The sequence below is a fragment of the Numida meleagris genome, chromosome 2 (genome assembly GCF_002078875.1).
Source record: "Numida meleagris isolate 19003 breed g44 Domestic line chromosome 2, NumMel1.0, whole genome shotgun sequence".
NCBI lineage: Eukaryota > Metazoa > Chordata > Aves > Galliformes > Numididae > Numida > Numida meleagris.
The window spans coordinates 116,886,646-116,914,347 of NC_034410.1; the positions used below are offsets into that span (position 1 = coordinate 116,886,646).

Here is a 27,702-nt window from a genome sequence, read left to right on the forward strand (position 1 = left end):
GCCCCCGACAGCCACCGCCCCCGGGAGCGGGCGCAGGAGGCCGCCCGCGTAAGGTGTCCCCCGGGCGGAGAGGGAGTGCGGGGGGCCCGGGTACTAAACACCTGCGGGTGTTGCGATCGGGCACAGCCTGTGAGGGAGAGTGCTCACAGGTGGGACTGAAATGTGTCGGTCTTTGGGCTCTAACGCTGGATTTAAGTTAAAGTTGCAAGTGCAGAGCTGTGCTTTGTCCCTGTTCCCAATCACACCCCCATCCCGCTGTCCCAAAGAGGCACGGCTGCAGAAAGTCAAGCCTCGAATGTTGCGCGAAGGCCTTCCAAGGATGATGCTAGGAACTCGGTACAGAACCTCACAGTGTGCCCCAGCTCCATGGCCACTGGGTAACTGAATGGCTTTAAACACTGCCAAGTCCTGCTCTGCTAGGTATTTGATAACCAGATAAAAATACAGGGGTGAATGACAGGAAAAACAAAAGAGCATAGAACTAGTGGAGAAGGAACTGAAAGGTGGTGTTGTCCTGGGGCATCTCTTCTGAAGTCTGGGCTTTGTGTATGTTTGCAGCCGTACACCAAGACTGGAAGGAAATCTGAAAGCAAATGTTCCTTTTCAATGGGGATTTTGTAAAATGTGTGAATCATGTTTGCAAATCACAGGGAGTGGTGCTGTCTATACACAGAAGAGTGGGGAAATGGCCAGAGTGATGTTAGCAGTAATTCATAAGAATTACTGGTAAGGGTAGAAACTAAACTGCAGATGAAGAATTCCAATATGTGAATGTTTGATTATGAACCATCAGAAGCTGGAAGCTAAACTTCAGAAATTAATGCCAAATTCAGCCCAAGAATAAGCAGTTTTGACTTAAATTGAAGGGAAATATAGCTCATATTGAACATTAAATTTGAGCTGAGTAAATTGTCAAGCTTTGTGCTTTGCACCACACCACGAGCACATCTCTGGGCTTGTATGGGCAGTACCAAAGAAACTGCTCTTCCCAGCAGCAAGCTGAGCACCATCACTTTGCCATGCCCCACATCATCTCCTTTCATCAGAGGAAGTGTGCGCTAGGAAGCCCAGAAAGGGGCTTCAGGTTTTCTTGTTCTCCTGGAAAATGGGTAGATAGAAGTGTTTGTGCACACATATTTGCAAGCATACAAAGAGAATAAGCCAAAATTGAAAAAATATGTCTTGTTCATGGGAATATGGGCAAGATTCAATGCCCCTTTGTGCCCTGGGGATTTTGCTCTGTAGCTGTGGAATGTGGAAAACCAGGCAAGAATGTCCTTTCTCTGACACAGACACCAGGCAGTCTTTCCTCCATCTTCAGGCAAGGCTTTATAGTGATCTGAGGTCTGAGACCTGTATGCAACAGGAGCTTTTGTGGAAAGCTGCTGTTAGTGCTGGAGCAGAAGCCTGAAAAGTCGGTGGTGTTGCTGAAAAAGATCAATTCAGTGTCCTCTTGTTCTTTCCTGAGCTCATCGGGTTTTACACCCTACATATCTTGCATTTCTCAGTCAAGGAAAAGATTGAAACAGTAGTGACCCCAGAGGAGCTTACCGCTTCCACTCTGCTTGTATTGATCCCTCTTTCCTATTTTCTTTCTTATGACACAAGAGAAAGCCCTGTTGTGTTTTAGCCTAGAATCCCAGAAGACCAAAATTGTTTATCGTTGCCTTTTAGTGTATTCCTGGGCCCCCGCACAAGGACAGAGCTGGCACAGAGCAGGAGCAGAAGTGGGATGTTACAAAGAAGATGCTGAAGCATTACATTCACAAAATGTCTGTTAGTACTTTGATTTACTCCCTTGATTTAAATTACATAGGGTTGATATCAGATCACAGGGACCAATGAGACTGGATGGGCAGAGGTGACCAATGGAAATTTTAGGAAGGAATTACATATGTTTTTCTGTTAGCACAAATATGTCAGAGGATCTTTAGGTGACTTGCAAATGATGCTAAAATAAATAGTAATTTTTCCTGTAGCTTATATTTCCAGGTGTATTAATTTCAATTAGGTTATCTTGGAGTTGATGCTTGGTGACAAGATGAATTTGTTACTGCCAGCCTTCTCTTATTGTATTTTCAGCAGGGGATAGATTTTGAGAACTTTGAGGACAGAAGGGCTTTGCGCTGAACATTTAGCATCATTCAGACACCTTGATGATGTAAGAAGCAGCCACAAATGTCTCATTTCTGAGGTTGTAGGTTATTTTTTTTTTTTGAAGTATATTGTAGTATACAGAGAAAGTTAACCTTGCATAGTTCCATTGCTAAGTACTCACAGCATTAAGTGTGATGACTTTTGTGTATGCAGAACATCAGCACCTAAGGACACTGCATGTGTGCAAAACCAGTGCTGCAAGGTTGCATTTAGAAATGTCCTCGATGCAGGGACGGTAGATGCAACAGGTGAAGATATTAAACTCTAGTGATTTAATATTAACTAGATATAAAACTGTTGAGTTTAAACGATTAGTCTGATAGCTATCTGATGCATGAATAAAAATTAGGCACATTTATTCTTACCCTTAAAAGCCTGATTCAGTGGGGAATTACTTTAAGTACTTTAGTAATCCCATTTGCTTCAGTGGTACTGCACATGAGCTTTAAATTAAACATCTGTAAGATATCTGCTCTCAAATAAAGCAAAGCTCTAAAGAATGTTCTTAAGTGCTTTGCAGAACAGAGGCAGGATGCTAAACTGATGAGCTATACACATTGTATGGGGTGAGTCCACAGCAGGACCGCTGTGGTAGGCAGAAAGCAGCAGAGGTAGCAGAGAAGCTGCAAGGTAGGAATTTGAAAGGCATCCATATGAACAGCCACAACATTTACACTGATTTTGGTGTGTGTGTGTGTGCCTGGAGTACAAATGAACAATTATAAATATAGTTCTGTATAACTTTAACATAAATTGTTAATTGAAACATACCAGTTTTTTTTAGTAAACTGTGAATTCGAATATGTTACTGTAAATAGTGGCATGATAATGCTACAGGATTTTTTTATCCAAAAGAGTGAGAAATTGCTGTACTATTTGAGAAATATTGCATTACAAAACTACTCCCCTAGCTGCATTGATAAGCCTCAGTTCTAGCTTGCAGCTTCAATCTAGCCAGTAAAATAGTGTATTTAATTCCATAGATGCTACGCTTACTCACTGAACATGAAGTTATTATTTTCTTTGCAAAAGTAATGGTGAAGATTATAAAACAAAAATACTGATCCCTTTCTAACTCAAAGACAAAATGACTATGTTCTGTACCTAGACTTCTGTTTTCAGCATTGCTGTAAACAAGAACTGAAGTAGATTTGAAATAAAAATGAAGTCTATTTTTTAAAAAAGGAAACACAGCATTTGTATTAATCATCTCTGTTTCTCAAGTGATTTTAACAGCCATAGAACTCTGCATGCAAATAAGGTACAGTGTACTGCAATATTGCAATTATTATTTTTTTAATGTGCGAAGGTATTAGGTCATTTTATAAATATGGTATGCAAGTATCATTAATACCTATGAAATTATGGGAAAAGAGTGAAATATTGTTTGTGGCTATTGTCAATATAATCTGTCTGTTTGTTTTTAATATCTGCCGAACAAAAATAAAAATGCATCACTATACTTACTGTAAACTTAAAAAAAAAATAAAAACAAAAACAAAATCCTTCAAATCTGTTTGATTTATAATTCTTGATTTGATGAAAAGTGTTACACCCTAAATTACCACCTAGGAAATGAGATAGCTGGAAAAGATATACAAAATCAGTTTTGTCACTAGCAAGTGTTTTCTAAATGGTAATCTGAATACTGCAACTGCTGCAGTTCAAGTCTATTGCTTCCTCAGGGATAATGAAAACAGTTAATTGCTTTGCTCTTTGCAGAAAATTCGTGAATGTTTGAAGGCTACTTGTCACATCTTGCTTTAGCCTTTTTCTTTAGACCAGGCAGTCTGTAGCTTTTGTTTCTTCTCTCCTGGAACGTCACTGTTACTCTTTTCTGGACATTCTCCAATTATGTATTTTTTAATAATCAAAGTTATTGAAGTATTGAAAGATAGGGGATTGGGTACAGATTTAGCATTTGATACATCCCACAGGCCTCAATAATTAATAACTATTACCTAGTGACTGTAAACAACATGTACTCTCCTGCCGCAGTTTTACTCAGATCACCTTAAATGAATGTGAGGAGCTTTGCCGAGGTTGAAATAGATAACATTCCTTATAGTGGAGGCTGAAATGAGAACACTTTCAGCACTTTAGTTTATCTGTGTCACATCAGAAAGCTTTCCTACCCAAAGGGAGGCTTGGTTGCTCAGCCTTCTCCTCCCCTTCTTTCCCCGACTGGCTTCCGTCTGCACCTTACCAGCCGTACCTCGTTCTGTGGGTTGGCCTTTCTGATTTTGTCCCTACACACTTGCACTATTCTCTAATATTCTTCCTTTAGTAATTTGACCTACTTTCTACTTGCGTATACTTCCTTCTAGTGTTTCAGGATCACTGAGGAGCTCTTGATTTAGTCAAGTTTGTCTTGTGATACTAATTTTCCCTCCACATTGTGATAAACTGTGTGTTTACGCCTTTCATATTATATCTTTATGAAAACAGATCACCCTTTCTGGAATTTACAATAAAATAAAATCCACTAGAGAGGAAATCCAAGTTTGTGATTTTAACACAACGGTCTTGGCTGACACTGGCTTGATATATTTTCATGCCCCCAAGCCCTCCAGCTTGTGTATGCCAGCACAACTGTTTCTTCAGTAAGCTATGATGTGGATCAGGGAACCAATCCAGCTTAAAAATAATCCAGAAAAAAGATTTATTTTTATTTTGTTCTTAAAGCTGAATCATTTTATTATACTGTTTGCAGAGCATCTTTACAAACAATTGCCCTAACGCATCCAAAAGGATACAGAAGAACTACCAGATTTTGGTTTTAATTCTATTTTTTTTTCCTAGGAGTTACAAATATTATTTGTTCTATGATCATTCAGCGAAGTTGCCGCTAGTGCTGCTTTCTCAGTCAGTTTACCCCATTGATTAAAAGGAAACGATACCCCAGATTTGATGTACTCACTCATCTAGTGGGTAAAAAAGCTTTCCCCAGAACATTGTACTGCAGTTGTGCTGTAGTTTTACTGTAGTTGTACCTTTCTAGTGGGTCCTCGGTTGTTGAAATCCCCCATTCTCCCTGTTCTGTGCTTTGAAGCATTGTCAGCAGCACCCAAAGCTCTCGAGTCCTATAGATTTTCCAAGGCCTGACAGAAGCTTTTCCTGGTGTTTGGAGCATTTGTATTAGCTCTCATGTCAGATAAAAATTGGGATTGCTTCATGTTTGCTTAGAGATATGCAAAACATCCCTCTTCCTGGATGCGTTTTGTTTTGTTTTAAATTGTAGGAAGGATCTTCAAGATCTCAAATCCTCAGATAATATAATGTAAATTAGCTAATGAATGTGATAATTTTCAGACACATTGCTTTAATGCAGTGGAAAAAAAAAATTCATCAGCCCTACTCAGTACTTACCGTGCCGACATGGTCCTGAATACCTCTATTGAGAGCCTTTGCTGTCTTCCCAAAGACCTAGGCCTTTTGCCATGTTTTAGGCCACCTATTCATTCTTTCTTCAAAATCTCCATTCATCAGTCAGCGATTTCATAACTGGTGATTAAAGACCTTCACAGAAGTTTTAGTTTAAAAAAAATAAAAAATAAAAAGTTCTTCATTAAGTAGACAGCACCCTGCTCTGTAGTTTCTATTCCTGCAACATGTCTCTGTGGTTGAGGAAACCAACACTCTCCTCATCATGTGCATAGTGGCCAATGTATTTCAAGAAAGCATCTGCCCTCACTTTGTGTGGGGGCTGCTGTTCTGCATCTGCTCCCTGGACTTCAGAGGTTCTTATGGTCTGCCTTAGTTCTGTCTGGTAATATGGTTAGTGACCAGTCGGGTGTGTGTGTCTGCCTGCATTTGTTCCTAACTGCCTTGATGTGGGATGTGTCTTCTGAAATTGTTTTTTCTTCTTAGAAAAATTAAAATGTTTGCTATTTTCTTTCCTTAAAAGTAGTGAGTTGATGTTAAAATAGCAACAGATATAATATTTCTAATTTTAAAATGTGAAGTTAATTTTAAAACACTGTTAAAATATTTGTTTATGGCCCTGGCCTTGAAGCCTGGATTGCACCAGGCTAGAGCAGAACAAAACAGCTGTTGCTTTTACCAATGAACTTGTGTTAGTGCTTCTGATGCATTTGGTAGTTGATTAATTTAACATAAAATTCTTTTTCTTTTGAGTGAATCCATCTGTGAAATGGACTGAAAATCATTGCTATTCTAGAAATGAGTAATAGGTAAAAACCTTGGGGGTTTTTTGAGATGATGATGGAGAAAACATTATCAGTGCTGCAAGCAAGGCAAAAGCTGAGCTTTTTGCTCTTTGATGTTGAATATCATATGGATATTTCTGTGCACTGTACAGTCTCTTTCAAGATTTGTTTCTGTTAACAATGTCCTCAATAAAAGAGTTGTGTTTTAGTATTCCTAGGATTCCACAGGGCTAAGCAGCCATGCTGCAAGTATTTCTAATAGAAAGCCACTCCCTCAATCTGATTAAATGTTGGTGAGGATAATATAGCTTACTCTGTTGATTTTTGATAAAACAGTGAAAGACAAAGGGATGTGTGCTATGCCCAAGATTATAAATGCTTCTTACTTACATATTCTTTCTTATTATTGAGGAACACTTATTCTGGAGGAACAAGCATTGTTCTCACCACAGCTAACATGCAAGTTGGACACTTAAATGTGTTTTGATGTTTTATTTTAAGTGGACAAAAATATTGCAATGGCTACTGTATTGTAATCAGCCTAACAAATGAATCAAAAATCCCCAATGGGATGAGATTTCATTTATTGTTAGTTTGCTTTCATTCTGTTAGCTTTTTCAGATTCCAGTAATTACAATGTTATATTGTGCTGTCTTTGTATGATGAAGAATTCTCTTCTCCATGTGTACATGGAGCTCCATGGGCTACACTAGAAGCCCGTTTTTTATCTTAAAAAATGTTCTTAGCAAATACATTTAATACAATATTGCATTGATGCAAAATGGTTTTCTATTTGTCTTGTGAAATTTCAGCTTAAAGATTAAATTCTACTCTTTGGAAGACATAACTACTGAAGCAGAATATTGGACAGTTCTCTCTGTATTCTAGGTGCGGTACAGTATTTCTGAAGTCACTTGAATTCATGTTTGCAGCTTTCCTTATGAATAGGTTGCGTACATCTGCTTCTGGCAAGTATTAATTGGGAAAATTGCTGCTTGCATTATTCTTTCTCTAAAGATGAAATGTATGTTTGGGAGGATTTTTAACCTTTATTTTGAATTACGTTGTCTTTTTTTTTTTTTTTAGCAGAAAACATCTCATGTTAGGTGTGGAATTTAAAACAGGTTTCCTTATGTTCTTTATCAAAGCAACATCCTGAAGTAATCACAGAAAACAAAATCATTTTATGTAAAAGTTTATGCTATTGCTGCAATAAGTTGTTTATGAAAAAGAAGCCATTATTTGAAATTTAGGTAAGTACAATTTTTTTTATCACTGATTTAGATATAAGAGAAAAAATATTATGAAGAGGCCAAAGTATCAGTTATTTCAGTTGATTTAAGAACTAAAATCAGTTTTGAAATTCACTTGCTTCACATTATACATTGCAAAATTTTTGTTAGTTCATCCATGTTTAACGATACTGTGTTTTTGCTTATATGAGGGTCTGCCATGACAACTAAAAATGTAATAGAGCTGAAGGAGTGGGGGTTCTGAGATAAGGCATGCCAAGGTTAGAAGTAGGGGGGCTGCAGTTTTGTTTTCATATACAGACAGAGATGGTTTTTCATTTGTGTTCGAGACTGCTGTTTTTTTGACTAACCAATGAAACTTAATGAGAACTCATTTTTAACAGCTAGTTAGTCAGAATATACGAAAAATTGATCCCAATGAAAGATTTTTGAAATTGTTAGCTATTTTTCAAAATCCTTGACATCAAGTATTTCCTACACAAAAGTTCAGTCTCTATAAAGTGAATGAATTAAGTATTACATAAATTTGCAATCCTCCAATTTTAATGCTGAAAATACATTTGGATTGGTTTAAGAGAAGAAAAAATGTTGTGATCCTTCCTGGCATGTTTCTAGATTGTAGTTTGTTTAAATATTTTAACATTGGCAAAATAATAACATTCAAGTGTGAAAAATGTGCATATGACTTCAATTTATGTTATGTATGGTTTGTTTTTTTTTTTTTTCCCCAGCCTATTGCAAAATGTAGTGTAGATCTTAAGCTAGGCTGGGTTTAATCAGTCATGGGAAGTGCCTCGCTCTTTCTAATGGCTACAGTGGTGTTTAAGTTTGCGTATCTAAAATCTGCTTGACTCAGATTGGAAGAGATGATCCTACAAGCTTCCACGTTTTTTTCTGTTTTCACTTCTTGGGGAGACACAGCTGCTATCCACATTTTGAGACACTGAGAAGAGCTGGAGCTATTGCATTATGCCTCCCCAGCAGACCTTGGTAAAATAGCTCAGTGGATCTTAGGGACAGTTGACTAGATTTATGTCATATGACAGTAATTAGTAGTTCCCACCAACTAAGTTAAGTTTTAATTTGTGGTGACACAGAGGCTTCTGGCTCTACACTAATCTGAATTATCTTATATAGTATTTTCTTTATGTTTTAATGACAAGGTTGTTTTTTTGTTTTATTTTTTAACGTTACCTCAAGGTCTAATCTCCTTAGACCACAAAATATTTAACACTACTATTGAAACAAGCATGTGCGTGTGTATAATGAAGTTGTTAGCATATGTCTTCTATATGCAAGTAAGCTTGCTACCAGTAAATTTTGTTTTATTTCATCCTGTCATGCTTGGAGTGAGTGTTGAAAGATGAACGGGCAAGCATTGCTCAGCCAGAAGGGAGAACGTCATAGGTACCCCAGAATAGCATCAGCAATAAATATGGTCATGCTGTTCTTCACCTGAGATAGACCCAGATCACATTTGTAGCACCCAACAGGTCTGCTGGTTACCAGACTTTCAGGGCCTTTGATGAAACATTTACAAATGAAGCTGAAGTTAGGAGGGATCTTCTTCCAGCAATTAGATATCAAGAAAATGGGAGGAAACAGGATCACAAGTCAGAGTTCAAACAAAATGCAGCTTGAGGGGAATACAAATTTAATCACAGTATGAAACACTGCTCCAAGATACAAGCCTCTTCTTGTTACGCGTAAACTTGATTATGTTTTCAAGTGACTTAGAAACACTGAAACGTGAAGCTTTTGTAAAGGAGGAAAGGTGGACTGAAAAATAGATCTTTGTCTTAGGTCAATACAATGTCAAAATTGGAGTTAAAATATACTCTAAAGTGAAGTCAGAGGGGCTGAGAGTAAAAATTTTTTTTCCCATTCCTATTTATTTCAGTAATTTCTCACTTTGTGCATAATATATTAAAATAAAGTGTAAGAGCTTTCAAGGTGTTTGACAGCAGCTTGTCTAAAATTTTGGAGAGCATTTTTTTAATTATTGAAGTCTAAGGGAAAATCCTGTTCATTTCTTCATCTTCAAAACATAGATTATCTCCTCAGGACCAAAAGGACATTCTTAATTCCTTGTCCCTAAGTTCTGTTTCTATTGACTCTTCTATTAATACAGATTCTGTATCTTTTTGTGGTTGTATTTTACTATGAGGACTGTAAGATAGACAGACAAGAATTAAATTGAGGTATGGTACCTTCCCCCCACCCCCAAACGTATGGATCTCTCTAAAATTTGAAAAGCTAGTTTCAGCTTCTCAGTTTGGGCTTTACGTGCCCACCCTGTATATTAGCTGCGGTGTTAGTGGAAAGGGTTTGTTATTTCAGACACATACCATCACCTGCTGCACTTGCTTCTCTGCACTTGCACAGGGCACGGAGACAACTTCATGCTTTTATTTGTATCAGTTACACACACAGGATTTAAATTCATCCCTTTCTCTATATAGCCTAATATTTTTTTTGGTCAGATAGCACAGCAAGTACATTTTAAAACATATTCTGTCAGCTGACAGTAATACACTACATCTGTTTCTCTTATGAAAATCTCACTGAGATAAACACAACGAAGGAAGTGTGTTTTCAGAGCAGTAGCTCCAGTATTTGTTCTCTATTTGTGAGTGACGTTATGTGGTTAAGAAAAAATCACGCCAGCGTATTTCAGTCAGTGCCAAAAGAACACAGGCAGCTATTCTGTGCCCAGATCTGTTGCTGCCCAAAACTGTATCTTGTCCTATTTATACTTTCACAAATGAGGGTCTTGCTTACAAGAGGAGGTAAGTGAATATTGTGGGTGTGCTGTTTGATAATGAATTTGTCCAGCCATGGTTTATGTTTTCTCTTTTACTTCAGGCATCAACAAATTGAGGTTTGAAGTGGCATAGTTTGTAACAAACAAATCAAAGAATCCTAATTTCTTAAATAATTATAACTCACAGTGAAGTTCAGTCACTGGAAATACCTGGGTGCCACAAAGCACCTTTGTCCACAAAACATTAGATTTGCCCATTTCTTGCTATTCGTTACACCTAAAATATACTTGATTACTGCCCTCATAGATGTTTAAGGAATAAGACTCATCCACAGACTAAAAGGATAATTTAAATTATTGCGGAATCTCTTTGGATCAGGACTCAAACTAGGGGTTTACTAAATGGTATTAGCTAATAATCCAATTCTTTTGTGCTTTTTCATCAGCACTCTGTGGGGGGCTGAAAATCTCAAAAATTATCAATCAAATACAGAATAGCAGTTTTGTTAGTTTGAAGAAAAAAACAGAAGAAATCTAAATCTATCTGAAGGCCTAACAAAATAGGATTCTGCTGTCTGACTGAAGAGAATGGAGGTTGTGTAACAGGAACTGTGCGTCTCCCTTTGTCAGGCATAGAAATGAGAGTTGGTACTACTGTAAGTCATGCGTGCACAGGGCCCTCCACTGGGAGATATCAGGAATAAAAATTCCGGTTGGTTGATACAGATGTAGTGAGAAGTGGAACATAACAAAAATTTCTTCAGCTTCAATGAAAATTACTATATTTTAGTAAGTATATAATATCAGAGCTAACCATTACAGTTTCCCTGTTGTTTGTGTCATACTATAAATGTGAAAAGACACTGCAATGCTGGTGCATAATTTGCATGACTTAGAATAAAAAAAAATGAAGTGCTGCTCTGTAAGGCAACATATTCTGTCCATGCTTATGGCTCCTGTCCCTAGAGGAGAAATCCTGAACAGCGCTACCCTGCCAGCCCCTGTGGTTTTCCTGCTGGTGTGGAATGGCTGGGTGATGCAGGGAGGCTCTGGCTTAGTGCAGAACAGCCTCTGTCCTTGTTCCTGCTTTGCTGTAGTTTGCTCCAGAGCAGAGGGTGTCCTAAGCTTTTCAAAGCACTTTTTCATCTATCAGGGATGTCTGACTTCTCCTGAAGTGAGGTTTCAAAGCTGCCAACAGAAATGTTTTGCCTGTTACTGTATATTTTTCACTCCAGGCTTGCTCAAAGGTAATGAAAAAACAGCAAGAATTAAGGCTGAAGAAATAACAATTTCCTTATTTAAAGGAAATATTTAAAGGTGTTTTTGTGTTGTTTTAATGATTAATGCTGTTATGAGGAATGGCTCTTCCTTACTGGCAGCTCTTTTTCTGTTTCTCAATCTAATGTTTGGAAGTACAAGATAACTCTTCAAAGTACTTTAAAAATATTTTTGTGAACAGTCAGTTGGAAAAGATCAAATGTTTCACTTAAGCTCACTCTATAAGGTAAATTGAAGGTTTTGACCATATTTTCAATAAAATGTGTAATTAAGTGTTTGAAGAGATTTTTGAAAGTGCTAAAACTTGAAGCTTGTTTCAGAGCCCTCAAATTACTTTAAGGGCATGTTTGATTGTCATCCTTGTTACAGTGTGATTGCATTAGAATTTGAACTGGCTTAAGACCCACTGAAATCAATATCAAAGACCACTTTGGTGGTCTTTGTTTCAGCATCTAAATAATCTATTTTACTAGTTCAAAACTGAATGTTCTGGTTTTGGCTGCAGGCAATAGCTCTAAGATACTAACTTTAACATTCATTGTTTGTTCTGTGTTAGTATGTGAATTATTTTTTTATCAGGCAGACAAAACTTAGTATGCTAGGTAGTGCTGCTCCATCACAATGGCAGTCTTTGATCAATAAACTGTCATCAATGTTAGATTAAAAGCAGAATATAAATCAACACCTGGATGCTACAATAAAAGGTAGAGAGCACAGAAGAACTTTTTAAATAGAGTTTTTACTAATGCAAGTAATCACATTTAGTTGCTACAAGGAAAGCTGAGCATATGAAGCTAACCTGCCCATGGCAGGGGGATTGGAACTAGATGACCTTTAAGGTCCTTTCCACTCCTAGCCATTCGGTGATTCAGTGCTTCATTCTGTGAGATTGATTTGCAGAACTGTTTCTAATAGCTCAGTAGCAATAAAGTTCCTTGGCCAACATATGACATGTACACGGAGACACAACAAGCATAGACAAGTACGCATTAATATGTTTATTATTTGAACAGGACTGATATGTTAGATTTTATAATTTGAAGTTATTGTGAGTATAAAAGCTTAAGAAATGAAAGATTGGATACAGCTGTAATGGTAATACCAAGATTTTAAGTTTTATTGCTAAAAAATTGCCCTTTTTGTCCTTCATATAGCATTATAAATGTATTTCTGTGCTTGATTAAAAAGTCTGAAATTTCAGGAGAGAAATTTATTCAAATTTTTAAGACTGTTGAAGTTAGTATAGTGTTAGAACAATAACAATTTTTATTACATCTCAAGAACTAGAAATGTATGCCATCACTACTACTGATTATTTTGTAATAGGCTTTTTGTACAACTACTAAGAATAATTTTATTAAAAAATAATTATTAAGCAGTATTTCTGAAGTGTGGTTTTCTGAAACTCCTTCTGCATAGAATGGGGTGGACTACAGTATTTAGGGAAAAATTCAGCAGAAAGTTGTAAAATCTCTGAAGAAAACGTAGTACGGTATGGCAGGTAACTTTGAAAATGAGTAAATAAGTTCTGTTGGTAGCTGGATTTGCTGGATGTAAAATGGCAACTCAGTAATACCTCTTAAGAATATGCATCAACTATCAAGAATTATTTAGGCATTGCTCCTACACACATATCCCATTCCTTTTACACAGACTTACATTAGGGCACAGACATCTAACTGTGGCTGTCAAGATTTATCTTTGCTCTGTGTTCTCACTGTTTCTAAATAGTTGCATGTCTAATTCATCAGTCATATTAGAAGTCATATAAAAGTCATTCATCGGTCATATAAAAATTTTAACAACAGTTCTTATGTCAATATTAAATCTCACCTGTGTATATATTGAATGCTATGCTCTTTTTAACTCATGTCATTGCTGGTAATGCAGAGTCTGCAACTGGGATTTAGCCAATAAATATTGTTGACAGAAGGTCCAGAATAGAATCCGTACTATTCTTCCAACTGACATTAACTCCTGCACCATTGTCAGTCTTGCCAGTTCTGCACCTGGAACTGAACCCATGATTCTGCTAATGATGGATATGCAAATTCCAGCTGCTCTTCACGTATAATGGCTCTGTCTGCATAGAAAAAAGCATGACGTTTTTTCCTTCAGACTAACCAAACTTCATTTTGAATATATAGAAAGAACTGATCATTTTTTACTTGCAGCAATCACTTCTAAGGCACATCTGGCCTACTTGTTTCCTGACGATATGAGGGAGTGCTAAAGTAAGGAAGAAATCCAGAATAGCAATTTGTGGATCTTTGACCTAATTTATACATCTGCTTATTATGTAGTAAGTTGATTTTGGTACTACTTATCTATTTGTAATATCTGTACATGTTATTTTCTTTTCATGATGTACAAATATGTACATGAAAAACATTCTAGAGGTATACCTGTGTATATAAATATTATACATACATATTTTATATATATGCATATACAAATACAAAGTATTAAAAAAGTCCCAGGAGAGGACATTCAGAGAAAGAGAGCAGAATTATCAGTATGGTAAGAAAACCAATTTGTCAGACGACGTTAACAGCGCCAAGATGCCAATTGGACTTGCAGTTTGGGGAAGTGCTTTGTGCTCCTTTTGTATTCATTACATTTACACATTAAAAAGTACCCTCACATAACCTTCCTTTTAATTGTGTACATTTTTGGAGGTCTATACAAATACATTTGGACTAAGGTTTTTTCTTTTCTTTTTTTTCCCCAGGATACTTAGAATTTTTTCATAATCTGGCACTTCTGCTTGCTTTTCTTCATGTATCAGAAAATAAAGGGGTTAGGAGAAAACATCCACGGATAGACAGGTGTTAATTCAGAAGGAATCAGCTGCATCTCTTCCTAAGCACCTCTGGCAGGGAGAAATTGCTTTGCCTTCTATTTGTAGACAAGAGAGGCCTCGTGTGGTCAGTTCTGCCAACAGCTTCGTGCAAAGCTGCGGGGAGGAGAGAAGCCTGCCTCGGGCACTCCTGGCCGCGGGGTGAGTGCCTGCTGTCTGCCAGCAGCCTCTGGCAGAACCCCCGCTCCGACACCGCCTTCACCAGCACTGCTGGGCCTTCTGGTTCCTCAGCTGAAGGCTTGGTTATGCAAACCGGAACTGTAAGTGTGGATAGGGAGGCGGTATTTTGAAGCAATACTGATGAGTAGATTTGAGGAAAAATAAATACCTGCATATGATTGCAGGTGGTCTGTTATTGGACAGGTCAGAAGTGGGAAATACCACTTTCCCTGTTCCTTTCTTCCTTAATGTGTTAGAATACAGGTATATCCGTGAAGTGAAGGTTTTAGTGTTTTTAGATTCTTTCTCAAATATGCCCAAACAATAAAAACACTTTTTTCCTTCAGTGAATTCCCCAACAAGAAGTGATATTGACATGTTCTGATTCTAAGAGAGACCTTGTGTCATCAGAAGTACAGTAGATACTCAGTACAGATCCCCATGTTGGTGTAGGTTGTGAAATACACACAGTGTACAGCTTTAAAATGTTAGGCTGTGAGAACCCAGTGAGAAACACTGTATGAATAAAATGAGAACATCACTATTACTTGCTATTACATAGTTCCTTATGAATTCATTTTGTTTTAAATACTATCTATTTGGAAATGCAAAGCATTGTTCTGTCCTTGTAGGTGTTCAAGACCAGGTTGGATGGGGCCCTGGGGAGCCTGGGAAAGGTTGGTGGCCCTGCCTGCAGCAGGGGGGTTGGAGCTTGATGATCCTTGAGGTCCCTTCCAACCCAAGCCATTCTATGATTCTATGATTTAAATACATGTAATATGTTTAATTAAATAGATTCAGTTCTTACTAAACCAAGCTTTTTTATGGTGGGGGAATTTTGCTACATATGTGGACATGTCATCTATTATAGTCATATTACTTATGAAGTCCTTTCAGAAAATTAGAGGCTCACATTTGTCTCTAATGTTACTTAATAAAACAATTTTTAAAATGCCATAATTTGTACTTGATTGCAGGCTGCTTGCATGCAGTTGATGTGGTATCCTTAATAAATTAATCATAGGCCTCACTTTCTTCAAATGTAGGCCTCTAAACGTTTGTATGCTCATCCCTTTTGATTTATAAGACTTGTTGCCTCTTTCAGTGGATTTAAATTCATTTCCTGGCTTAACATTAGTCAAACCTTCCCATGAAACCAAAGGTACTCAGCATTGGGTTGTAGCTCTGAACACACTGCTCAGGCAGGTCATCACCTGGCGTAAAGGAATGGTTGGTGTGAAGGGCCCTCAGGCTCCGGCTGTACTCAGTGTCGGGGTGTAGCTCTCCTCGCACTGCTCGTTCAGGTCATCACATGGTGTACAGAAATGGCTCGTGTCGGGGCCCATAGGCTCCCAGAAGCCGGAGCGCAGCAAGCATGGTCGTGCTGCACACTTTGCCTGCACAGCAGGACCTCGTCCCTGAGGTGTGATTGGCAACTGCATCTCCTGCACTGGTGCCAGTGGGACACAGAGGAAGCACTTTCTGATGATGAAAGCTGTTTGTTTTTTTTTTCATTGAATGCTTTTCAAGACCTTACTTCACATACAACCCCCTTACCCCCCCTCCCCCACTGCAGAGTAGCTCAATGTTTTTAGACTTAGTCTAAAAAAAATAAAATAGAGCAGCCTTGTCTCATGAGATTGACAGGACACAGCTGGAGGCAAAAACAATGTGTATTATTCTACATTTATATCTTTATTTCTGTGGCTGTAAATGAGGGGTATTTGGCAATAGAGCATTTTACCCCTGGAGTTCAACTCAGGATCTGTTCTCTGGTAATATTTTTTATTTTCTTTTCCTGACGGCATGATGCCAGTGTCCCTGAAATTCACAATCTAAATCCTTGCTCAAGAAAAGCAAACAAACAAACAAACAAACAAACAAACAACACTTCCCTCCCCCCCCGATTTTTTGAGAGGCCACGTGACCTTTCCACCTTCGCATCCATCTTCCCGCACCTCCCCAGGGGATGCCGTAGCCGGTTTTGCGGGTAGTTTCCCCGTAGGCAGGGCCGTCCCCCCTCCGGCTCCCTCGTTTCACTGCGGGCAGCAGCAGCCCCGCGCTGGGCACGGGCAGGCAGCCCGCCGCATCAACGCACCGTGCCGTGCCGGCTCCCGGAGCAGCGGGCGGACATGGCGGGGCCCGGCGGGGCGGCGGCGCCGCTGGTGCTGTACCACTGGACGCAGTCCTTCTCCTCGCAGAAGGTGAGGGCTGCGGGGACGGGGCTCGGGGAGGCCGCGGCGGTGGGGAGGGCGGGGGCGAGCGGTGGCGGCCGCCTCACTTCGCATTAAGGGCGGCTCCGCGCCGGGCGCGGCCTGCAGGCCCTGGGCTGGGTGCGCTGAGGGCAAGGGCGCGGAGGTGCGAGTGTGCAGGGGTTGCCCGCGGAGTGCGCTGGGGAGGAGCAGGGCAGAGGACGGGGCCTGGCACCCAGAGCAGAAGCCGTCCTGCTGAGTGGAGCCGGGCTGTGCACGCTGCATTCCCATCAGCTAAATCTGGTCGTACCTTTCCAGGTGCGCTTGGCCATCGCTGAGAAAGCGCTAACGTGTGAAGAACACGATGTAAATCTGCCCCTGAGCGAACACAACGAGCCGTGGTTTATGCGCTTAAATTCGTCTGGAGAAGTACCTGTCCTCATCCATGGGGAAAATATTATTTGTGAGGCAACGCAGATCATTGATTATCTCGAAGCAACGTTTGTAGATGGTAATCCTGTAGGCGTTTCAGTCTGTCATCTTTCCCACGTATACAAGTAATATGCAGCAGTGTCAGAGCTGGTTCTGTATCACTTTGTGTTTGTTTTGTTCTTGACGGCAAAACCTTTATAATCCTGCAAATAAACGGGCTGTTCTGGTGCTGGGTGGTATGGGACAAAATGCCTGCCTTTAACGTGGTCTGGTCCTGCCTACTGGTACCTTGACGAGGAGCTGTAAGTAAAAAACGTGCTGCCGTCTTTCTTACCCATTCTGGTATCATGGAGAAGTCAAAAAAATGACAGCGCTGTGCTAGTTCTGCTACAGGGCTGCCACGGAACAGGCCGTATTCAACAGAACAGCACAACTGCCATTGTCAGACAGCTCCTACTTTTCTGCAAGAGAGAAAGAATAACGTACATTGTGGGTTAGTTCTAGAATAATCGTGGGGATAAAAGAAGTAGAACAAGTCAGTTATTTTTGGAGACAAAAGTGGAATAAGGAGGTAAAAAGTAGGAAGAAAATACTTGCAAGTGGTTGCTTTTGACCTTTGTGTCTGTGTTGCTGGAAAATAGCCTTTCTCAATTCTGAAGAAAATGCATAGCTGTCTTTTTTTAGATTGGAAGAGGGAGCATTTTTCAGGGGCTTGATGGTTCTGCTGTAATTTCCAGGGCATGGAGAAAAGTTCACATGATGGGCATTTTATACTGGTATTTTGGTCAAATGAGGAGGCAAGGCGTGGATAGATTGAGGGCAGGGTAAAACTCAATGTTGTGTGCAGGAATACTTACAATGATGCTATTAATAGGATTTCCTTACAGCAATTTTCAATTTTCACAGCACTACAGCTGTAGTAATGTTTCAGTTGTAATAGCAGACCAGAACTTGTGTTGTCAGAGTGTGAAAGGGTTATGTGCCACAATCACCCATCCCTAGAAGTACAACATAGGTGCAGAATCAGCTTTGCTGATTTGAAGGCCTCTTAAATACATGCCTATGTGGGTTGCTGCATTAAAATAGGATTATTCAAATGACCAAAGTGTGTACGTGTACATTTTGCCAAGATGTTGAGTAACAGTGTGGAGTAGCAAAGCTCTCAATGTCTGCCTCATTTGTGGTAGCTGGACTAACTGAGGTAACTTTGGAAGTACTATTCTTATCAGTCACCTGATTCTTCTCTTTTTAACTTTTATTCTGTATTGCAGAAGAAGTGCCAAGACTAATGCCGGAAGAAGGGAGCATGTATTATCCAAGGGTGCAACACTACAGAGAACTTTTAGACTCCTTGCCTATGGATGCCTACACACATGGCTGCATTCTGCACCCTGAGTTAACTGTGGACTCCATGATTCCAGCCTATGCTACAAGCAGAATCCGTAGTATGTACTAGTATAGATCTGAATGCATATCATTTAAGAAGATGTTGGACTGCATTCGTCTTGTGTCTTTAGTGTGTCTTAAGCAGAATATATTGAGCACATATTTCTGATTTTAATTTCGGTACTAATTTTTGCATATACTTTTTATTTGTTTTGTGGTCTCTTATGATTCGAAAATGGGAATGAGGAAGTGTCATTTTTGAGATGTCTATAGATCAATCTTCCTAATGAAGGAAAATATGCTGCACAAAAAAAAATGACAGCTGTAAATATTTTAATTTCTGATCTTGTTCATGCTTATAAAGAAATCTCCAGGGAACAGCGCTGGAAGGAAGTAGCCTAAATTCATCTGACAAAAGGAAATCGCTAAAGCACAATTTAAACCAAAACCCTGTGTGCAAATAACACAGCAATACAGAATCAGGATAAAGGATGATGTAGAGATCTGATAGAATCAATGGTAAAATATTCCTTGACTTCCCTCAAGTCAATATTTTATCTGGAGGACTTTTCTACAGATACCTATTTCCCATGGAAAAAATGGATTAGGGGAGCAGAGGAAATAACTGCAGGTTATGTAGCTCAGTTCTCTGTATATCAGAACCTCCCTACATGAACTCCAGTTTCAAATCCAGTAGTTTTCAGACGTGCCTAATTTAAACCCTTAGCAAATAATCTTTCAGTTCTCACAGATCTTTTTTTCTTTTTTTTAATTCTCTTCCTGGATTTGGACGCCGGAACTAGGCTTTGGATTGTGTTTCCTTTGGTATCAATTAGAGGATAATATTTAATACTTTATTTGTATTATAATACTGCATGTATATTCAAGGACTCCACTGTTTCTTTCAGCCACAAAATTGCATGAGGAGTCCTTGTTCAGCTGATCGATGGTCATGACTTCAGTTTAGCTTTTCAGAACTGCTTTCAGACTTGCAACCTTCTCTACAAGGAGCTTGCCCTGTACCTTTTGTGAACTGTACCTTTTGCTTCAAATTATATTTCATATTGGATGATATTGAAACAGATATTGTTTGCTTAGGCTCACTGTAGCAGCCAGTCTAGCCAATTGACTATCACCACTATGCCAAATATGTAATATAGAAGATGATACCATGTCAGCTTTTGAAGCTCTGTTTCCAAGAAACCATTACAGTTCTCCATAAAATTGTCAGCAAGTCAGTTCTCTTATCAGCTACCATTATTTAGTAAGAAATTGAGTTTACACAGTTTTCCTTTTAGTTACGAGTTATCGCTTTTTAGATATTAGCACGTTATTAGCTTCATTTCTGTCTGCTCAAAGTTTCTTGAGCATCGCAAAACATGTGCAGTATCTGGTGTGATTTGGAATAGATAATTGCAGTAAGCGTGGTGGGTGTTCTTTTATTAACTAAATTAACATGAATTATGAAATCAGTGTACTGTCTTTTTTCCTCCCAAATGTGGATGACCACTGTTCATTGAGCAATTCTGACTTACTCATAGACGTTATTGATGTTTTTTTTCTGTATTCACATGGTGATAGTGCTATTACTACTGTTTGTTTTACAGTGTTGTCTTTTGTTCCACTTATGTATTTTTTCCCTCTAGCTTCTAGTTTGTATTTATTTTTGTCAGTTAGCACACATGCACGTGCACACATTTATAAAAGACTGCTTGTCTAAATTGGGATGTTTGCCTGTTTTTACACCGGAAGCATAGCCTGCTTTCTTGATTAGAGGCATTTTTGTGAATAGCTCATAAATGTGTGTAAACAATTCCATCGTTCAAACTCATGGCTTGTTCAAACTTGTCCCAGGCAGTTTAGTTTTCAGCTTTGAAAAGCTGATCATTTTCACAATGCTAGATATGATAACCCACCAGCCAGTTCTGTGTTATGTTTATTCATACCAAATCCAATTCAGTAATGGCATATATGAGGTTTTAGTTGTGTGACTACATCCTTCAAGTTCTTCATACACTGTGCTGAAAGATGGCTTTCACATCAGGATGAAACAAAGAACATATAAAACAGTGAGTTCATTTTCTAGCAATAAGTTTTTATCAGTTCAATTTAAGATAATTAATTGGAATTTATTTTAATTGCCATATACAAGCAGTGATTCATGCCTTATAATTATTCAGTTCTCGGTTTAGTACTAGAAAAAAATTATTTTTATGAGGTAACTTCTTACTCACTATCTTTTGATACTCTAGGTTTGCAAGTATAGCATTTTCAAGCAAAGCCCCATTTTAAGGAGAGAAAGGCTATATATATGTAATAGAAATTAATAAAATTATCTATATTTTTCACACCATCTCTTCTTTAAGATACCTAATGAAAGTTTTGCTTTGTAATGAACATTTCCAAAATCCACTGATTCTGGTGTCACATTTTAGCTGACCGAAAATGCTTTATTTCCATATTCTGTGGTAGTCAGATTTTGCTGTGGAGTTATACATTTATTGAAAATGTCACTGTGGGGCTATCTGTACATTCACAGTATGAAAAGTATGTTGGGAACCATGGAACCAAAGCACATTAAAAAAATCAGAGACATGGGGTATCTGTAGTAGAATTTGAGGGTTTTATCATAGTTGTTGGCAGCAAAATGATTTTATCTGAATAAGAGAAAAATATTAACAAGAGTTCCTTGTTATTGCCTGACAGATCACTGCTTTATATAGTTTACTGCAAACTGATGAACAGAAAGTGTGGTGGTGACAATTTATGTAGCAGTTATATTTTCCAAACTGTGAAGGTTTTGAATCCCAACTTGGCAAGGATATCTCATGGAAGTACCGCTTCTCATTTCTTTGATGCGGTATTTTTACACAAGCTACTAATAAATTCCTTTGAATTGGAGTGCATTTAGATAGCTAATGACATTCCTTTGTTTTCTTGTATCAGGTCAAATAAGTAATACAGAATCAGAGTTGAAAAAGCTTGCAGAAGAAAATCCAGACCTTCAAGATGCCTACATAGCAAAACAGAAGCGCCTTAAAGTAAGGAAACATTTTGTATTCCACCCCTTTATTATGAGCTTGTTAGTGTCAGATTTTTTCTGTCATGATGTAAACATTTGTTTCACCTGTCATTACCAGTATAGTCATGCAGTGGTTTAACCCTACAAGGCGTGAAGCAGTCTGTCCCCCAAATCAGCTACACACTTCGAGTGTGTGCTGAAGTGTTGGACTGGTTCCACTGACTTCATAGGTAAGTAGATATCAGCGTTGGTGTTGGGATGTTGAGCACCCTATAGGATGAGGCAAACTGTGCTATCTAACATCTCTAATGTAACTTCTAGTGTTGTCTGAACAGTTAGGAATATCCAAAAGTTATGTGGAGAAAATAATCACATTTTATGAATAAGTACTGTAGTATCTAAGTAGACGTTTATCTTATAAAAGTATAACCTCTATACATTAAAACACTAACATGTACATATGTTTAGTCTAAACTGCTGGATCATGATAATATAAAATACCTAAAGAAAATACTGGATGAATTGGAGAAAGTTTTGGATCAGGTTGAGACTGAATTGCAGCGTCGAAATGAGGAAACACCAGGTAAGGAATTATTCTTGCTAAATCCTGTTGATGCTTGTGTCTGGGGAGACTGAGTAAAGTGGTTGACAGCACCATTATGGGACTGCTTTAAATATATCCAAGTGATACTTCTAGCATACACTGATCAGACTTCACAGAACAGATCAATAGTGTTTAAAATACTCGATCAGTTCACTGCTGCTGTCAGTAAGTGGAAGTCTTAGTGCTTGATCACATTTTCAGCATATTGTGAGTATAATTAGCTGCACAATTTTGCAATATCTTGTAAACAAAACAAGAATAGCTGTAACTACAGAATGTTATTCTTCATGTTGTAGTTGTAGGACTAAGTTTACTATAGTGCTCCTGACTTTAATGGTAAACACGGTTCATTTAAAATTAGGATCTCATTTAAATACCGTAAGGACAATGGGTGCTGGTATTTGTAGCATGTGCAGAATTAGCAATCTGGATTAAGTGCTTTAATCATTGCACGACCCTGCTCTCTTGAAAACCTTGAAAATGTTTACCTGCCATCTGCCTAAATGAAAGTTGAGTTTTGTTTAAATGAGAGTAGTCATCTTATGGAGATTCTGGTCCAACTCCCAGTAGTGCTCATAAACTTTTTTTCTCTGACTTCACTGGAATCTGCATGAAGCATCAGTCAATATCAACTGCATCTGCTCAGATCAATAATAGTGCATTTGTCTCTGTAAATAGCTGTTGTAATAATTATGGGTTATTATTAAGACAGTAGATTTAGAAAAGCAGTTGAAAGTCTAGGTTAATTTTTCTACTGAATCAACAGTGAAAGTTGCAGAAAGTGGTTTAGCTCACATAGGATGGTAGAAATTTATTCAGCCAACAGTCTGTCACTATTCCTAGCAGCCCTTTCCTTTCTGTGCTACATAGGCTTTCCAATGAGTCAACTAGTATGATATTGATGAGCTTATGAAAACTGGCAGACCTTGTAGGATTTAATAAAACATATGACTATTAAATGCCTATTTGAATTTTGTCTGAGGTATTGACATTTTGGGAGCTTGTGAACAGTGTTTTAGTCAGTTGCTGGCTGATCTCTGGGCGTCTGCTTCTCTTACTACTGCTCAGATCCCTCATTGCTGCTGCTCCTACAGACAGTGGCTTTCACACAGGTTACATTCTTTAGTCTTCCTTTCTATCATCTTAATGCACTGGGTTAATCCCCAGATAGCCTTTCAGCAATACAGGAAAGAGGTAGAGGCCTTTCTTCCAGATCTGTATAGCTGGTTGAAGTGGACCAATGGTGTGCTGTGTTTGTAGGGTGCTTTCCTCAGGTGGCAATTGACTTCAAAGGGATACTGCAGAATTTCACTGTTTCTGCAGAGGTGCTGCTGAACATTCATGCCAGTGTTTTTGCATGTCTTCTGTGTAGGGGAAAAAACTGTAAAAAGTTGTGGATAAGGAGGGAATAGCATAATCCTTTTTGAGATCTAAGATAAAGCAGAATACTCACTGGCATCTATCCCAGGTTTCAAAAGCTCCCTATATAAGTCTGTACATATATGCCCTTCAGATGGTCTTCATATCAGTATAGTTAGAGCAGAGCCTGCTAAGTCATCTCCAGAAGACTTACCTCTTTCCTTTGACTGCAGAGGGAGCCTTGGGTGTTCTCCATCTGAGCTTTTGAGTAACACTGGGCAGTGTGAATATCCATCATTTCTGAAACATCTCGATGTAGACAACATGGTTTTGGTTATAGGAGGCACAAAAGGACAGGTAGCAGAAACTCTTCTTGTGGAGCTGGTCTGTTTGGTGCATGTTAGTCATCTGATATGTTTCTTTTTGACTTGAAAATCTTTAGCAAGTTAGAAGCTTTTGAGTGAACAAACACAGAGATATTTCACTTCAGACAAGGTGATAAATTCTGAAGGCAAATAGTAGCTTTTGCAGCAAAAGCTAAACAGCCTTCCTCCTTTTCATCTCCTGTTTAACTTACTTCAGATTTGAGAAATGTACTCAAGAAAAATAAATGTTTGATGTGGGTTTTAATTTCTGAATCTGCAATGGGGTTCGTTCTTCCTTTACAAATGTAGGCTGGGCTACTGAACCTAAGACTTCATGTGATTGTGTGAACAATGGAGAGAGGGTGTGAACAATAAGGACTGGTAAAATGTTCAGGTCCTAGCATTGCTGAAGTGCTGGTGTTGTTTGTTAGTGTTTTGAAGTAGCACTGAACTAGCCTATGCAGGTTTCTGCATGTATTTGTACCTCTTCAGCTCTTAATTCTTTATGTTTTATCTCTGATTAGAAGATGGATGTCAGCCTTGGCTCTGTGGTGAATTCTTCAGTTTGGCAGATGTATCGCTTGCTGTGACGTTACATCGGTTGAAATTTCTTGGATTAGCAAGAAGAAACTGGGGAAACGGAAAACGGCCGAACTTGGAAGCATATTATGAGCGTGTCCTGAAGAGAAAAGCATTTCATAAAGTTTTAGGACACGTCAACAATATATTAATCTCAGCAGTTCTGCCAACTGCATTTCGAGTGGCCAAGAAGAGAGCGCCCAGAGTTCTTGGCACCACCCTGATGGTCGGCATGCTAGCGGGAATAGCTTATTTTGCTTTAGTGTGTCTTCGAAAGAGATTTGCCAATGTGATGTTATCAGTTAGAACCAGACAAAATTATTTTTAGACCTGTTTGTCCCTGGTGGTATGGGGAGGCCATCTCTATTCCCCCAGTAGACTATCTCCAATATGATATAAGCGTATAAGAAAGGTTATGTTCGTGAATTAGAACTTTGTCACAGTAATCATCTTCTGCAGTTGCATAATTGGATTGGTAATGCTGAGATATTTGCAGAAAATATATTTGGGGTTGCAACAAAGGAAAGAAGATACTTTCTTTTCAGGTGTGGAGGTATAAGGGCTGTGACAGTGTTTTATGGAAGTGGTTAGTGTTTCTATCTCCTTTACCCAGTAGCTGACCTGATTATAATGTATTTATTTAATAGCTGCAGCAATTTGACAGCTTTTCACTGTGGGTAAAATGCATTACTGTGCAGAAACCAGCATTGTTAAAATACTGAGGATAGTACTTAGTTTAAACGCTCAGAGTAGGATTTGAGTGCCACGTAGGCTCTGTGCCTTTCATGTGCGAGTTGAATATCTCTGTACTGCTGAATGTCTGCTGATTTGCAGTTGGATCTTTAAGAATGTATTATTAAGCAGCCTTCCAGAGCCACTTTTCTGACAGTATGCTCTTCATGTAGTAATGCAGGAAGAGAGCTGAAAGATATATAAATATCCATGATTTGTGGGCCATTTGTGTGAAATTTTTTTAGAGGCATCAGCAGATTCTGGACTTCTCTTGATACACAGATGAGAGTGGAAAAACTTAATACTTGCCTTTTCAATGTATTTTGGGCAGCCTTTGTCCCAGCCAGATACCCAGCTCAGCTACAAGGCCTGGCTGAGCCTCACCAAACTATCCCAGTGCACATACCGTTCTTTCATTCTTATCCCCTCCTTCTGTCTTGCTCTTGTGGTGGCTTGATACAGTTTTATCCATATTAGTGTCCCACATACACCCTCTTATTTCCACTTTGAGCACTGGCTGGTTTTTTTGCACATGACTTAGCTATGTTAGCAATTGCATGAGCCTCTATGAAGTATTTGCCCACAATGTGCCACAGCCAACTAGATAAAGTATGTACAACAATGCATTTTGTAAAAACAATTTAAGATAGTCTGGTTGCGTAGCCTATTTTGAAGGTTTAGCAACCTTTTTACTTACTTATGGAGAGTTATCATATTGGTGATTAGTGAAAAATATAGGTTGGTTTAGGAGTATGCCCGTTTACCTGAAGGTAGACTTCGAATCATTTTGCAGGGAGAAAGCAGTGAGGAGTTGCTGAGAATTCTGACATCTGTCTATAAGTTTTCTGTGTTCTTTCTGAATGTTAGAAAACCTCAGAATATTTACAAGCTGCAGGTAATTACAACAAGCAAAACATAACTTGTGATGCTTGCCTGTCAACAACTAGTGCTAACAGGCCTAGGTGCATTTTATATTTGATACTGATGATTGTGGACTCTCCTCATCATTACTACTAAGCACCAAGAAGATCCACTCTCAAGTTTGCTGTATAAAAAAAACAGCTAAAATCATTGAATACTCCTCTTTATAATTTAATATTTTATTTCTCCAGCAAAATAAGATTTCATTCTCATTGCTGCATTTCACTAATGAGAAGATCTTACCTAGGAAACAGTATTTTATTTGTCAAAAAGACAGTTTTATGTAATTCTATTTCATGACCCAGATGTTTTCATGGACTTGAATTAAACTGCTCTATTTAGAAAAATTTTGTTATATGTAGAACAAGTTTAATCCAACAATACTGTTGATGGTCTGACAGCTTTAACTGAGTTTGGTGTTTGTATATTGCTGTTCATCCGCATTTAAGTGTAACCAACAAATTCCACCAAGTTACTGAACACAGGGTAAACCTTGTAACTTAACGCTTCCCTGGCACGTACTTCTGGCAGGCCATCTGTAAAATATAATCTGATCAAGTCACAGTAAATCTCAATATTTATGACAGCTCCCCGTAGGATAAATTTAGATTTTATTTTTCCCCCTTTTTTCTCTTTAAAATGTGTTAGTTCTAGTTAAGAACACGCATTTCCAGAAGTGTGCTAGTTTACACTAGCAGCCTTATGTGCTGAGATATAGAATCATAGAATTGCTCAGGTTGGAAAAGACCTTAAAGATCAAGTCCAGCCTCAACATAACCATACTACCCTCACTCTAACAACCCACTGCTAAATTGTGTCCCTGAGTACCACATCCAAACGGTTTTTAAACACATTCAGGGATGGTGACTCAACCACCTCCCTGAGGAGCCTGTTCTAGTGCTTAACAACCCTTTCTGTAAAGAAGTTTTTCCTGATATCCAACCTAAACCTCCCCTGGAGCAGCTTGAGGCCATTTTCCCTTGTCCTGTCACCTGTCACCACTGAGAAGAGACCAGCCCCGCTCTCTCTGCAATCACCTTTCAGGTATTTGAAGAGAGCAATAAGGTCTCCCCTCAGCCTCCTCTTCCCCCTACTAAACAGGCCCAGTTCCTTTAGTCTCTCTTTGTAGGGCATGTTCTCCAAGCCCTTCACAAGCCTTGCTGCCCTTCTTTGGACCTGCTCCAGCACCTCCATGTCCTTTCTGTATTGAGGTGGCTAGAACTGAACACAGTACTCGAGGTGAGGCCTCACCAGTGCCGAGTACAGGGGCAGGATGACTTCCCTAGTCCTGCTCACCACACCGTTCCTGATAGAATCCAGGATGCCACTGGCCTTCTTGCCCACCTGGGCACACTTCTAGCTCATATTCAGCAGACAATATGGGCTAATTATTTATGAAGCTGTGCAGTTTTACTTCCACCCCCCAAGCTTGATTGCTGTATGTCAGCTAGTGCTCATTGCTTTCCAGGA

The 27,702-nt window shown here is 38.8% G+C and overlaps 1 protein-coding gene and 1 long non-coding RNA gene across 2 annotated transcripts; both read left to right on the top strand.

The window, feature by feature from the left end:
- Positions 5,990-16,019, top strand: LOC110395112. Its single transcript, XR_002436172.1, has 3 exons — positions 5,990-7,579; positions 13,796-13,923; positions 14,353-16,019. It is a non-coding gene; the product is annotated as an uncharacterized LOC110395112 (long non-coding RNA).
- GDAP1 (ganglioside induced differentiation associated protein 1) lies at positions 16,569-27,148 on the top strand. The gene is made up of 6 exons (XM_021388111.1): positions 16,569-16,844; positions 17,151-17,343; positions 18,536-18,709; positions 21,597-21,691; positions 22,141-22,255; positions 24,525-27,148. Exons 1-6 carry the CDS (start codon positions 16,773-16,775, stop codon positions 24,905-24,907), a joined length of 1,032 nt encoding a protein of 343 aa, XP_021243786.1. The 5' UTR covers positions 16,569-16,772; the 3' UTR covers positions 24,908-27,148.

Coding starts and splice junctions, on each gene's coding strand:
- GDAP1 (XM_021388111.1), top strand. CDS start 16,773: ATGGCGGGGCCCGGCGGGGCGGCGGCGCCGCTGGTGCTGTACCACTGG. Junction 18,710..21,596: donor TGCTACAAGCAGAATCCGTA/GTATGTACTAGT, acceptor TTCTTGTATCAG/GTCAAATAAGTAATACAGAA. Junction 22,256..24,524: donor TCGAAATGAGGAAACACCAG/GTAAGGAATTAT, acceptor ATCTCTGATTAG/AAGATGGATGTCAGCCTTGG.